Source organism: Marmota marmota, unplaced genomic scaffold (assembly GCF_001458135.2).
Source record: "Marmota marmota marmota unplaced genomic scaffold, marMar, whole genome shotgun sequence".
NCBI classification, from domain to species: domain Eukaryota; kingdom Metazoa; phylum Chordata; class Mammalia; order Rodentia; family Sciuridae; genus Marmota; species Marmota marmota.
In genome coordinates this window covers 5976974-5990977 of record NW_025999941.1, presented here as the reverse complement: position 1 = coordinate 5990977, position 14004 = coordinate 5976974, and the positions used below count along the sequence as shown (strand labels likewise).

At 35.6% G+C, this 14004-nt stretch overlaps 1 protein-coding gene across 36 annotated transcripts in view; it reads left to right on the top strand.

The window, feature by feature from the left end:
* LOC107149604 (sarcolemma associated protein) overlaps nucleotides 1-14004 on the top strand; it is a 145416-nt gene that overhangs the window by 114195 nt on the left and 17217 nt on the right. For 26 of the 36 annotated variants that reach the window (XM_015494396.2, XM_015494397.2, XM_048801058.1 and 23 more), the window contains 2 exons: nucleotides 10996-11118; nucleotides 12993-13067. In XM_015494396.2, coding sequence (XP_015349882.1) covers nucleotides 10996-11118; nucleotides 12993-13067 — 198 coding nt within the window. The remainder of the gene's footprint in view (nucleotides 1-10995; nucleotides 11119-12992; nucleotides 13068-14004) is intronic. The other 10 variants (XM_048801074.1, XM_048801070.1, XM_048801071.1 and 7 more) reach the window with 1 other exon arrangement.

Sequence of the window (14004 nt, the reverse complement as noted above, 5' to 3'; positions counted from 1 at the left end):
GTAGAAGTCCAGGAATCTCGTCTCAGAAACACAATACCATTATTGTATAAAAAGTTGTTTCTGATATTGAAAAAATATGTCAGAACCTGTGGGCATTTGTGGGAACATGGAAAGCGAGAGGGGAGCTGAATGAATAATGAACACCCCTCATACAAAAGTAGCAATTTTTATGGTGTTTTGTACTACAAAAATTTCCCAGAAATCTTTTTTTTTTGGGGGGGGGTGGCTGTTACTGGGGATTGAACTCGGGCACTCAACCATTGAGCAACATCCCCAGCCCCATTTTTATATTTAGAGACAGGATCTCACTGAGTCGGTTAGCGCCTTGCCATTGCTGAGGCTGGCTTTGAACTTGTGATCCTCCTGTCTCAGCCTTCGGAGCCACTGGGATTAAAGGCATGCACCACTGCGCCTGGCTCCCAGAAATATTTTTTGCAGCCAAGTGCAGATTAGTTTGTAAGTAGCATTTAGTGCTTTCTCGTTTTTATTTTTTTCAGTCTGTTTTAAATTCGATTTTAATCCCATTGCCTACCACAATGCCAGTTATTCATTAAAATTTAGTTGTTTGATGAATTAATTAATAATAGGCCTCTTACATCTAAGTTATGAAGCCTCAAAACCATTAGGAAAATAACACATTCTAGCCACAGTGCTAAGTGAATCCTGACTTTGCCATTTATTTGTAATATGTCATTGGGCAAATTGCTTAACTCCTCTGTGCTTTAGCATTTATTTTCCTCACTTATTAGATTGGGAAAAACTGTCTTCATAGAATTATTGTGAAGAGTACATACAACAACATACATGGACCATGTTCCATAGTGGGAATGTAATATGTCAACCACCATAATGAAGACACATGATGGCAGTGGTGATGGTTGATAAAACCAAACCTATCTATTGAAGAACTTTCATTAATAGAATAAAATTTGGGGATTTTAAAATATTTCCTACTTTATCATTTAGGTAATGAATCTTTTCCAATAAATAATGCATCCAGATGTCAGGAAAATAATTTTAATCTATGAGTGTCATAGAAAGGCTAAAATCTGTCAAAATGACAGATACTGATTCTCCACAATATAGCCTAGGGGCTAAGGGTGAGGGCAGGAAGAGAAAGCTGTAGAAGAAAAAGAGGTTTGAGATTTGAGTGTGCAAGAAGGATGGTGGCTATGCAAATACTGCTAGTAATTCTTTCAGGTGCTATCAATGAAAATGGGTCAGAATTTCCTTAACCTTGCTTTATCTAAGATGACAGAAACCTCAAATTTTTCCTTTTTTTTTCTATATGATGGGCAACTTTTGTTAATGAAATAGTATTTTTATCAACACCTATTGAAAGATTTTGCATCTTGATTTTAAGAACAGACCCAAGTTGAATTAGTCAATGATTGCATATAAAGAAAAATCATCCAATTAGAGCAGGCATATTTTAGAAGAACTTCTAAGAAATAATCACCATAACTCTAAATGGTGATTATGTTTTTCTTTTATAAGAGTTTTATAATTTTCTTAAAAATAATGTGTTTACTGATATATAATACAAACATTAGGTTATATTTTATTTATTGTATATGGGTATGCTTTGTAATCTTTCTAATTAGCTTCAGTGTCTTGACATAATTTTCCCCTAAGGGAAGTTTATAAATTTTTATACCTCACTGTCAACTTTTAGAGCTACAGAAAGGAATTATATATAAGTAGCCCATTTTTTTCTCTCATCAAAATGCTTTATCCAACTTCCTATGCCATAATTTTCATATTTTATTATTTCCCTTTTAAAAAACCAGCAAAGCTTTATTGAGAATTATCATATAGTCTCTTCATGTTATTCATCTAGGATTGGGAAAATAATCTAAAGTAGACTAAGCATTCATCATGAGATGTAAATAAAATTATAATAACAGTAGTACATTTTTTTCTGATATATTAATCATTTCAATCAATTTATGACTTTTTCCCCTGTGGTACTGGGGAATGAACCCGATGATACTCTACAACTGAACTACATCACCAGCCCTTTTTATTATTTTTATTTTGAGATGGGATCTAAATTGTGCAGGCTGGCCTTAAATTTGCAATCCTCCTGCCTCAGCCTGCCAAGAAGCTGGAATTACAGGCATGTGCCACCATGCCCAGCAACTATTTATTCCTCTTTTGAAAGGATAATAAAGAGTGGATCAAACTGCAGTTCTCTATGTACTTGAAATCACCCGTCACCCGCCACGAAAAAAAAAAAAACATTTATGAAATTCATGGTTTACACATGCCTGTAAACCCAGCTATTTGGGAAGCTGAGACAAATTATAAATGCAAGGCTAGCCTGGGCAACTTAATGAGAGCCTATCTTAAAAATAAAAGGAAAAGAGCTTGGGATATATTTCAGTGCTCAAGCATTTCTTAAAAATATTACTAACATTTACAAATCCATGTTTGGAATGGGAATAACACCTGTCAGGAGTCAAGTGTACAAGAGCAACCATGTGGTGGAGCATAAGTTCTATGGAACAAATACAGTGAAAGATAAGACTTGGACAGACAGAAGACAGTGTCCAGGTTTGAGACTTCTCTGCATGAAAATGGATGGTGGTAGCAGAAGGAATTTCTAGAAAGTAGAACCAGTGGGAATGACAAAGGAGCCAACAAAAGATCCAACTGTCAAGGAAGAATCCTGGCTGGTTAGAATGAATGGCAAAGAGGTGAGAATCAACTTTGAAGAGGCCTTTAAATTAGGCTGCCTCCTCCACCTGAGAATATCTCCTACAGCCTCCTATATCCATGATGGAAAAAGATTATGAAGGTTGTTCTTAGAAGCCAAGACTTTCTAAAAGAAGAAGCAGTGGTAGTGTTTCCTACCTCAGCTAGATCACTCCTGTCAGTTGATATGACATATGTTTTAGCTAGATCAGCCTTCAACAAGCATGCACATGCAAATAGACTGGGGGAAAAATGTTTTGATTTGACCCTTTACCAAGTGATTTCAATCACATTTAGAGCAAAGATCAGAGTTTTAAGTTAAATCTCCAGCCACCTTTCTGAAGCTAAATTGGTAACACACAGTTTAATTTAGAATAATATTTGGTATTCCATAGGCCAAGGGCTAATTAACTTAGTGGGTTCATGCATTATGTGAATTTATATGAGTTAGCCTTAGTCTAAGAAAAGCTGGTCCCTGGCTCATACTGTAAATCAAGCAATTATAAAGATGTACCATTTGTGTTAAGGGGAAAACAGATTCTGTTAATTTTTCTACCTGTCATAACTCCTAAATAACATTTATTTTCATTTGAATTGTACATCTAAATAAACTGGATTTAGCTTAGGAAGGCTTTCATGTACATTCATCTGAACATTTTGCATTAATATGCATCATCAGACTTTTCTAAACATTATAAAGTAGATTAAAATAAACACTCCCTTTCTAGGACAAGAGAGAGACCCCATGAGAGTAGACCTAAGCCACAATAAACTAATAATGCATTTTCCCACCCGACTGTGTGAAATACAATGAGGCTTGATCAACCTTAACACAAAAAGATGTGCTCATTAGTCTTTGGTTAAAAAATAAATAAAAAATGTCACTTGGTTGTCTGGAAAGAGGATCTGCACACTAATTACTTATGAGTTTGTAGTCATTTGTGTTTACTAAACTTAATTTGTAAAGCTCATAGAAGTATCTCTACTTCTGTGTTCAAACAACACTATAAAGAGTTTGTATGTTTGCATAATTTGATACATGGCAAATGTTCTAATTAAAATGCTGATTTTTTTCATTATATGATGCAGAGAATTAATTTGCAGATAGTGGGACCATGAGTTAGCATAATCTCATATTTTTGCGTTGATTATATTGTTTCTTTTTTTTTATGTATCCAGCAACCAGTTTGATATTTTTTATTGATTTTTTTTTATATATGTGACGGTGGAATGCATTACAATTCATTTTACACATATAGAGCACATTTTTTTCTTATCTCTGGTATATAAAGTATATTCACACCAATTTGTGTCTTCATACATGTACTTTGGATAATATGTTCATCACATTCCACCATCATTTCTAACCCCTGCTCCCTTCCCTTCCCCTCCCTCCCTACTCCACTATGAATCAGTCTCCTTATGTCAGAGAAAACATTCAGCATTTGTTTTTGTGGGATTAGCTAACTTCACTTAGCACCATCTTCTCCAACTCCATCCATTTACCTACAAATGCAATGATTTTATTCTCTTTTATTGCTGAGTAATATTTCATTGTGTATATATGCCACATTTTTTTTTATCCATTCATCTACTGAAGAGCATCTAGGTTGGTTCCACAATTTAGCTATTGTAAATTGTGCTGCTATAAACATTGATGTGGTTGTGTCCCTGCAGATTGTTGTTTTTTAAGTCCGTTGGGTATAGACTGAGGAGTGGGATAGCTGGGTCAAATTGTGGTTCTATTCCCAGTTTTCCAAGGAGTCTCCATACTGCTTTCCATATTGGCTGCACCAATTTGCAGTCCCACCAGCAATGTATGAGTGTACCTTTTTCCCCACATCCTCGCCAATACTTATTATTGTTTGTCTTCATAATAGTTAGAGATGATGAAAATTTTTCATATATTTGTTGATTGATTGTATATCATCTTCTGAGAAGAGTCTGTTTAGGTCCTTGGCCCCATTTATTGATTGGGTTATTTGTTTTTTTGGTGTTAGTTTTTGAGTTCTTTATATATCTTAGAGATTAGTGCTCTACCTAATGTGTGAGGGGTAAAAATTTGCTCCCAAGATGTAGGCTCTCTACCCATCTGACAGATTGTTTATTTTGATGAGAAGAAACTTTTTAGTTTGAATCCATCCCATTTATTGATTCTTGATTTTCTTTTCCTTTTTTTTTTTTAATTTGTGGTGCTGGAGATTGAACCCAGTGCTGTGCATGCAAGGCAAGCACTCTACCAACTGAGCTATGTCCCCAGCCCTGATTCTTGATTTTAATTCTTGCGCTATAGGAGTCTTATTAAGGAAGTTGGAGCCTAATCTGACATGATGAAGATTAGGGCCTATTTTTTCTTCTGTTAGAAGCAGGGTCTCTGGTTTAATTCCTAGGCCCTTGATCCACTTTGAGTTGAGTTTTATGCATGGTGAGAGATAGGGGTTTGATGATATTGTTTCTTGAAACATAAGACAAAACCTGTTCCATTATTATTTTGTTTGAAAAGCAAGTATTAGTTTTATTTCACAGCATCATTGAAAAAGGGAAGTGTTCTACTATAGCAAGAATTTGTTTCAGTCAGGCACAGTGGTGCATGCCTGTAATCCAAGCGCTCAGGCTACGACAAGAGGATTGCAAGTTCAACGCCAACCTCATCAAAAGCAAGGCGCTAAGCAACTCAGTGAGACCCTGTCTCTAAATAAAATACAAAACAGAGCTGGGGATATGGCTCAGTGGTTGAGTGCCCCTGAGTTCAATCCCTGGTATCCCCCCAAAAAAGTCTGTTTTAATAGACTATAAACTTTAATGGAGGTGAAATTACATATGAATCTTCATTATAAAAGGATTCCTTGAAGCATAACAGTCCTCTTTTAGTTGTTGTAGTAATTCATTTACCATTAATAAGCTTATAATAATAAATGCAGAGGGACAAGATAAGTTGATACAGAAATTTAAGCAGAAATGATTGAGGCTTCTTCTAAGATGATAACATTTTGATTGGTAATTTCAAGAGACCTTTCCTAATTATAAAAAATAACAAACATGAGAAAAGTTGAAGAGAACAAAAAATACCCATATATGCCCATTAGCTAGATTTAACAATTGTTTTATCATATTTCCTTTTTCTTCATTTTCTTGTGTGGTGGTGTGGACATACTAGGGATTGAACCTAGGAACATTCTATCTCTAAGCTACATCCCCATCCTGCTATCTCCCTCTCTCTCTCTCTTTTTTTTTTTTGCCTTAATTTTTGACCAGGGTCTCACTAAGTTGCTGAGGCTACAATCCTCAGCCCTCCAAGTCTCTGGAATTGCCACCATAGGTATATACCACATTGCCTAGCTTGCCATATTTTCCTTTTTTTTTTTTTTTTTTTTTTTTTGTGCCAGGGATTGAACTCAGAGGCACTCAATCACTGAGCCACATCCCCAGCCCTGTTTTTTGTAATTTTTTTTAATATCTTCTTTTTATTTTTATATGATGCTGAGGATCGAACCCAGGGCCCCCCCCACACATGCTAGGCGAGCACTCTACCGCTGAGCCACAATCCCAGCCCCTGTTTTTTGTATTTTATTTAGAGACAGGTTCTCACTGAGTTGTTTAGTGCCTCACCATTGCTGAGGCTGGCTTTGAACTGGCAATCTTCCTGTCTCAGCCTCCTGAGCTGCTAGGCTTATAGGCATGTGCCACCACACCTGGTTTTTCTTGTTTTATCACATGTAGAAATTTATTTTTTATTTTGTATTCTTTTAGATGTTAATGGACCTTTATTTTATTTATCTATCTATATGTGGTGCTGAGAATCAAACCCAGTGCCTCACACTTGCTAGGCAAGCGCTGTGCCACTGAGCCAGAACCTCAGCCCCAGAAATTTTTATTTTAACTTTTTACTTTGACATAATTCTAGACTTAAGAAGAGTGCAATAAGAGAACAAAGAATTCCATATGCTTGTTCAGATTCTCCAAATATTAACATTTCACCCCTATCTGTTGTTAATATTTTAATCTTTCTTTTCTTTTCCCTCTCTTCTCAGCCTGAATCATTGAGTCAGTTGCAGACATTATAGCCTTTATTCCTAAAAACTTCAATACATAGTTCCTGTTTCATATGATTCTCAAAATTAAGTAAAAGTTAACAGTGAAATATGCTACTATTCTCAAATCTTATAGACCTTATTCACAATTTGAAAGCTATCTCAATAATGTATTTTATGACAAAAGACAATCCTGCATGATACATTGCATTCGATTGTCCTGTCTTTTTTTTCTCCCTTAGCCTAGAACAGTTAGTTCTTCAGTCTTTTATTTATTTATTTTTTTTTTGGTGTATGTGTGTGTGGTGCTAGGGATTGAACCCAGGGCCTTGTGCATACAAGGCAAGTACTCTACCAACTGAGCTGTACTCCAGCCCACTTCAGTCTTTCTCTGTTTCATGAAATTGATATTTTTCAAGAGCACAAGACAGTTAAAATGTTCTTCTGTTTATATGTTTAATGTTTCCTCATAATTAAATTCATGTGTTTTTGGCAAGATCAACAAAGTAATATTAGGTATTATTATATCAGGAGATACCTGATATTCAATTGTGCACTAGTGATATTAACTTTGAGTATATGATTAAGGTATTGTCTCCCTGGTTTCTCCAGTATAAAGTTATTATTTTCTATTTTTAACTATTTCTTGTGCAGAGCTATTTTAAGACTATGTAAAAGTCTAACCCCTCAGACTTTTTTTTTTTTTTTTAATTTTCTCAGTAATGGTGGATTGAATTTGAGTCCTCACACATGCCAGGCAAATACCCTACCATTGAACCACATCCTCAGCCCAACTTCTCAAACTTTTTTTTTTTTTTTTTTTTGGTACCAGGAATTGAACTCAGGGGGCACTCAACCACTAGGCCACATCCCCAGCCCCTTTTAGTATTTTACTTAGAGACATGGTGTCACTGAGTTGCTTAGCACCTCACTTTTGCTGAGGCTGGCTTTGAACTCACAGTCCTCCTGCCTTAGCCTCCCAAGCTGCTGGGATTACAGGAGTGCTCCACTATGCCCAGCACCCTCTAAGAATTTTAACCACTTAGTTTTAGCATCTACTGATGATTCTTGCCTGATGAATCATTACCTTAATAGTTGCCAAATAGTGATTTCTTAATTTTATCATTCCGTCTATGTGTATCAGCAAACTTTTTACTATGTCTTTTTTTTAAATTTTCTCATTTATTTATGAGTTATAATTTAATATATTCTGTCATAAACTCTGTTATATACTCTGTCACTGTCATTTGCTTTGATGCTCAGCTTGTCATATATTTGGGTTTTGGGGATTTGTTTTTTTTTTTTTTTTTTTTTTTTTTAACATAACCCAGTCCTTCTTTTATCTCTTTCTCACTTCTGGCCCAAAAGTTATTTTAGGTTCATCTTGTACTTTCTCTCTCTTATCCCTAAAATCAACCATTTCTTCAGAGAACTCTGGTAGAAAATGGTATTTAGAAACCAAGATCTTTAGTGTTTGGTGTCCTCATTGCTACTGGTGTGTCATTTCTTCTAAGCCCACTCAATAGACAGACTTAAGAAATAGATGTGTAGGGCTGGGAATGTAGCTCATTGGTAGACTGTTTATGTAGTATATACATGGCCCTGGATTTATAATCCCCAGCACTGTGAACAGGAAAAAGTGGGGAGGGGAGGAATAGATGTGGGTACATATTTATATGCAACCTCCATATTTACATGTATGTTTATTTACATAGTATCACACAAATCCATATTAATTTTTTAATATCTTTATTTTGTTTATTTATTTTTATGTTGTGCTGAGGATTGAACCTGGGTCTCACACATGCGAGGCGAGCGCTCTACCGCTGAGCCATAACTCCAGCTCCCCAGCCCTTTTTTATTGTGAAACAGGGTCTCGCTGAGTTGCTCAGGGACTCACTGAGTTGCTGAGGCTGGCTTTGAACTTAAGAACCTCCTGCTTCAGCCTTTTGAGCCTACTGGGATTACAAACGTGTGCTGCCATGCTTGGCTCCACAGTATAGTTCTTTGATTGTTTTTAGAATACACAGGAAATAGATTCATTGGATACAGAGGCATACACCTATATAATCCTAGTGACGCAGCAGGCTAAAGCAGGAGGATCACAAATTCAAGGCCAGCCTCACCAACTTAGCAAGGCCCTAAGCAACTCAGCGAGACACTGTTACAAAATAAAAAATAAGGGCTGGGGTTGTGGCTCAGTGGTAGAGTACTTGCCTAGCACATGTTAGGCCCTGGGTTCAATCCTCAGCACTACATAAAAATAAATAAAATAAAATCATTATGTTAATTTATAATTTAAATACATGAATGAATGAATGAATAAATATAAAAAAATACAAAGAACTGGGAATGTAACTGAGTGGTAAAGCATCCTTGAGTTCAATCCCCAGTACCCCCTCCCATTAAAAAAAATTATTGAATTATTGGCCAATGTTTCTGTGGAAAAGAAAGCCATATGTAGGTCTGCTTGTTTTTTTGTTTTGTTTTGTTTTGTTTTGTGTTTTTTTTTTTTTATGTTTATCAAGTTGGAGCAGTAATCCTTGACATGGGACCTTTACCTTCTAGGGGACATTTGGCAATATCTGAAGACATTTTTATTTGTTATGATTCAGGGAGGTCTCCTGACATCTGGGTAGAGACCAGGGAAACTACTAAATATCCCACGATGCACAGAGAAGCCACCACAGTAAAGTATTATTCAACCAAAAATATCTGTAGTGCAAAGGTTGAAATTAACACAGCTAGGAAAATATTTGCTCAACAGTTTTAAGTAGGGTTTGTTTGTTTGTTTGTTTTTCTTGTCAAACCACTTGAAAGTAAGATACAGGTATCATGACACTTGTTTCTTTTCTTTTTTTTTTTTAATTTATTTTTTAGTTTTAGGTGGACACAATATCTTTATTTTATTTTTATCTGGTTCCCAGGATCAAACCCAGTGCCTCATACATGCCAGGCAAACACTCTACCACTGAGCCACAACCCCAGCCCAACACTTGTTTCTTAAATACTCCTGAATATTAGGGTACTGCCTTACATGATGGCTAAATCCAGAGACATAGACCAGGACCTTGCAGACTTCAACAGACAGTATGGAAAGAGTTGTCAAATAAAATTTGTAGCTGGTATGACAGTGTCTCTGCCACTAAAAAATTTCTGCTTGTGTTCCCCACCCTGACCAAAAGAGCTTTTGAAATACAAATTGATAGATTGACTCGCATAAATGAACCCAGAATCAAAATTTTTGACAGGGAAAATAGAATGTGACCTATGAGTATGAAAATACATGCATATAAGTAATATCTGAGACCTACTATAATTTTTTTAAAATTTTTTTTAGTTGTAGAGGGACACAATACCTTTATTTATTTATCTTTATGTGGTGCTGAGGATCAAACTCAGGGCCTCACACATCCTAGGCAAGTGCTCTACCACTGTGCCATAACCCCAGCCCCATGAGACCTACAGTAATTGAATTGTGAAAAAATATTCTCAGATCTATTTTGAAGGACCAAAGTTTTTATGGCTGAAGTACCTGTAAAATAAAGTCATTCTCAAGTAGAGTGCAATAGAAGAATATGGCTTGCCTGATTTGTTTATCCATCAGTAGCAGAAAGATTTAATAGAATGGAAGATGAGCAGCGAANGAGGGGAGGGGATGGGAGGGGGGATAGTAGAGGATAGGAAAGGCAGCAGAACACAACAGACACTAGTATGGCAATATGTAAATCAATGGATGTGTAACTGATGTAATTCTGCAATCTGTATATGGGGTAAAAATGGGAGTTCATAACCCACTTGAATCAAAGTGTGAAATATGATATATCAAGAAATTTGTAATGTTTTGAACAACCAACAATAAAAAATTTAAAAATAAATAAATAAATAAATAAAATCAGTGAATGGCATTATGCCTATTTTATGGAATTCCAGTCTTGTATCAGCAGTACATGAGTGAAATATATCACTTAATATATATTAATATATGTATTTTTAATTCCATTACCATGAATTACTAATATATATGTGCATAATCATTTTGTTTGTTTATATAACTGTATTTGTATTCTTTCTCCAGGGTAAAATGACTAAAATACTTACTATAATTTTTTTATGCTTACTATAATTTGCTTCTAAGTTTTATTTAACTCAGTTGTGCTTTTATTTAACTATGCATGTCTAAATATGAAAAAAGATTGCCAGTCTTTGATTGTAGAGATTGTTGTGATACTAACTCTTGCTTTTAAATTAAACATGTTTCTGTCAGATGACTTGCAGGGTGCGCAGTCAGAAATTGAGGCAAAACAAGAAATTCAGCATCTTCGCAAGGAATTGATTGAAGCCCAGGAGCTAGCTAGAGCAAGTAAACAAAAATGCTTTGAACTTCAAGGTGAGATCAAGATTACTTTGATTTGTCAGGGGATGTGAGGAGGCAGCTCAATATGGCTAGGTGGCCCCAATCTTGGAGTCCAGAAGTGTGGGTCCTTGTTCCAGGTCCACAATTTTATCATATATGTATGTGATCTTAACCACTAGTTTTGGATTTCAGGGCATTTTAGATTTCAGATTTTCAGATGAGGGATGCTCAACCTGTGCAACAAAAGGAGAAAACATAAAATAAATTTCTAAGTTTTAGTTACATGTAACTTTAGATACTCAGTACAAAGACAAGGGAAATTTATGTTCCCTCTGATGTTTTGGTATATTCTTCAGTAAATAAGAGGAACCAAGCAAGATTATGGCATAGAATCATCTAACATCCAGGCCACTTTCTTTCCTAGTAACTTACTTATCAGTGTCACCAACCAGTAGAGTCTCTGCTGTTTCCCCAGAGCTTGTACTTATTCACAGTAATTACCTTTTTTGTAGTTAATTAATATCATGGAGCATCTTAAAATGAGAAAGTGAATGACCTATGGAGTTCTCATGTTTTCTAAGATGGTCTTCCTGATCAGGAAGAAAATTAACATCCCAAGAAGAAACTGGAAACTTCTTATTATTATTCCCTGCTTCATAAAGAAATTGGTATCTTAAAGATAGTGACCTAGCTCAATGGAAGAGTACTTGCATGGCATGTTTGTGGCCCTGGGTTTGATCCTCAAAACTATCAAACAAAAAGAAAAGAAAAACAAAAGAATTGGCAGTGTTCCTTTAACTTGAAACTTTTTGAATATCCAGGCAGTGTGTATGTGTGTGTGTGTGTGTGTGTGAGAGAGAGAGAGAGAGAGAGAGAGAGAGAGAGAGAGAGAATATGAGCGGGAGAGCAGGGGGTACTGAGGATTAAACCCAGAGGGACTCTTATCACTGAGCTACATCCCCAGCCCTTTTTAATCTTTTGAGACAGTGTCTCACTAAGTTGCTGAGGCTGGTGTTGAACTTGGGATCCTCCTGTCTCATCTTCCCAAATCATTGGGATCATATGCATGTACTACCATGCCTGTCCAGGCTAATATATTTAATTACAATGAAACTATATTTGTCTGTAAGCAACAGTTTAGTTCGGTGCTTACTATGTGCTTGGCAGTAAACATGAGGATTTTAAGACTATTTTTAAAAATATATATATATTTAAAATATATATATAAAATATATTTTTTTAAATATAAGCTAAAAATGGATGATTAACAGTTATGAAGAATGCTTCTTATGAAGAATACCAGATACTGGGCTGGGGCTGGGGCTCAGTGGTAGAGTGCTCACCTAGCATGCGTGAGGCACTGGGTTTGATCTTCAACACCATATAAAAATTTTAAAAAATAATAAAATAAAGATATTGTGCCCACCTATAACTAGAAAATAAATATTAAAAAAAAAATACCAGATACTATCTTAGTAGTAGGATGTCTAGAAACTGTACTGCTACATACCTATAATCCCATTGACCCAGGATGAGGAGGCAGGAGGATTGTGAGTTCAAGGTCAGCCTCTGCAATTTAGTAAGACCCTATCTCAAAATTTAAAAAATAATAAAAAGGACAGGGGATGTAGCTCAGTGGCAGTGTCCCTGGGTTTGATGCCTACCACCAAAAACAACCCCCCCCCAAAAAAAAAAAACTCATTTGAATAGCTTTATTATTTACTACTGTTTTGTGTTCCTGGAATCTTTGAACTGTCTAACTACTAATACTGATAATACTTATTGCTTAAGTATTAATACTGTTGTTTGTTTCAGTAAGCTTTAGGAGAGTTTCTTAGGCATTTTCAGCTGCTCAATTCTGAATACTTTAATTCATGAAATTAGATATACTGTGTTTTTACTTTTAGCTCTTTTGGAAGAAGAAAGAAAAGCCTATAGAAATCAAGTTGAGGAATCTGCTAAACAAATACAAGTTCTTCAAGGTATGGAGCATCCCAAGGCTATTTGAGGTTGTTATTGTTTGTTTTTAGTATTCAAAAGGAATAGAAAATAAAAGTACAGAGGGTCCCCATTTGTTATGGCTTTGGTTCTTTAGAACCTGACAGAACTTGGCTCTTGGAGCTTTTTTCCTTAAAGAAGATATAAGGGAAGATTCTCCAGTAATCCATTATTAGACACCTGGAGTGGAAAGAGCAGGGGTGAAGATTTGGATTGGGTAAGACTGACAATTTCTGGTTTATGCCATGAGTTACTAAGGAGAAAGCTTTGGACAGGAAATCTGTCTGAGCTACACTTGTGCCTCTGCACTTTTATATTGCTGGTGTCATTTTATCTAATAATGCTCAAAACACACCTATATTACAACATGGAATAGAACAATGGTTTCTGTACTGCCTTTGTTGGTAATGGCTGCTCTTCACACATACCATTTTGCTGTCTCTCTGGGTTATCACAGGGTCATTAAAGAAATCACCAGGATGACCCCTGCCTGCCAAATGTCTACTTCAAGCTGAAATCCCTGGTCTTATAAAGCTATAATCCTGAGATAACCCAGGAGAAATCTTCCTTTCCTGAGTCAGTGTAAAATTCCTAAAGCAAAATTAATCTGCCTTCATTATCAAAGAAGGAACCAGTATTATTTTAAAACTTTAGCTAAAGAGGTAAAGTGAGAAGAAATTAAATAGACAAGGAATAAAACTTCAGAAGAGATGGGGAACCATCATGTGAGCCGTTTGATATTTACCCAAAAATACTCCATAGAAAAACTAGTTTTTTGAGTCCTGTTATTTTTGAAGTGGGACATTTGAGTTATTTAAATTTTTGAATTTTATTATGGTCAAATTAGAATTTCTAGGGTAGGTTGTATATATGTTTTAAAATTGAAAACTCTTTAAATTCTTACTGTAGTTTAATGCCATT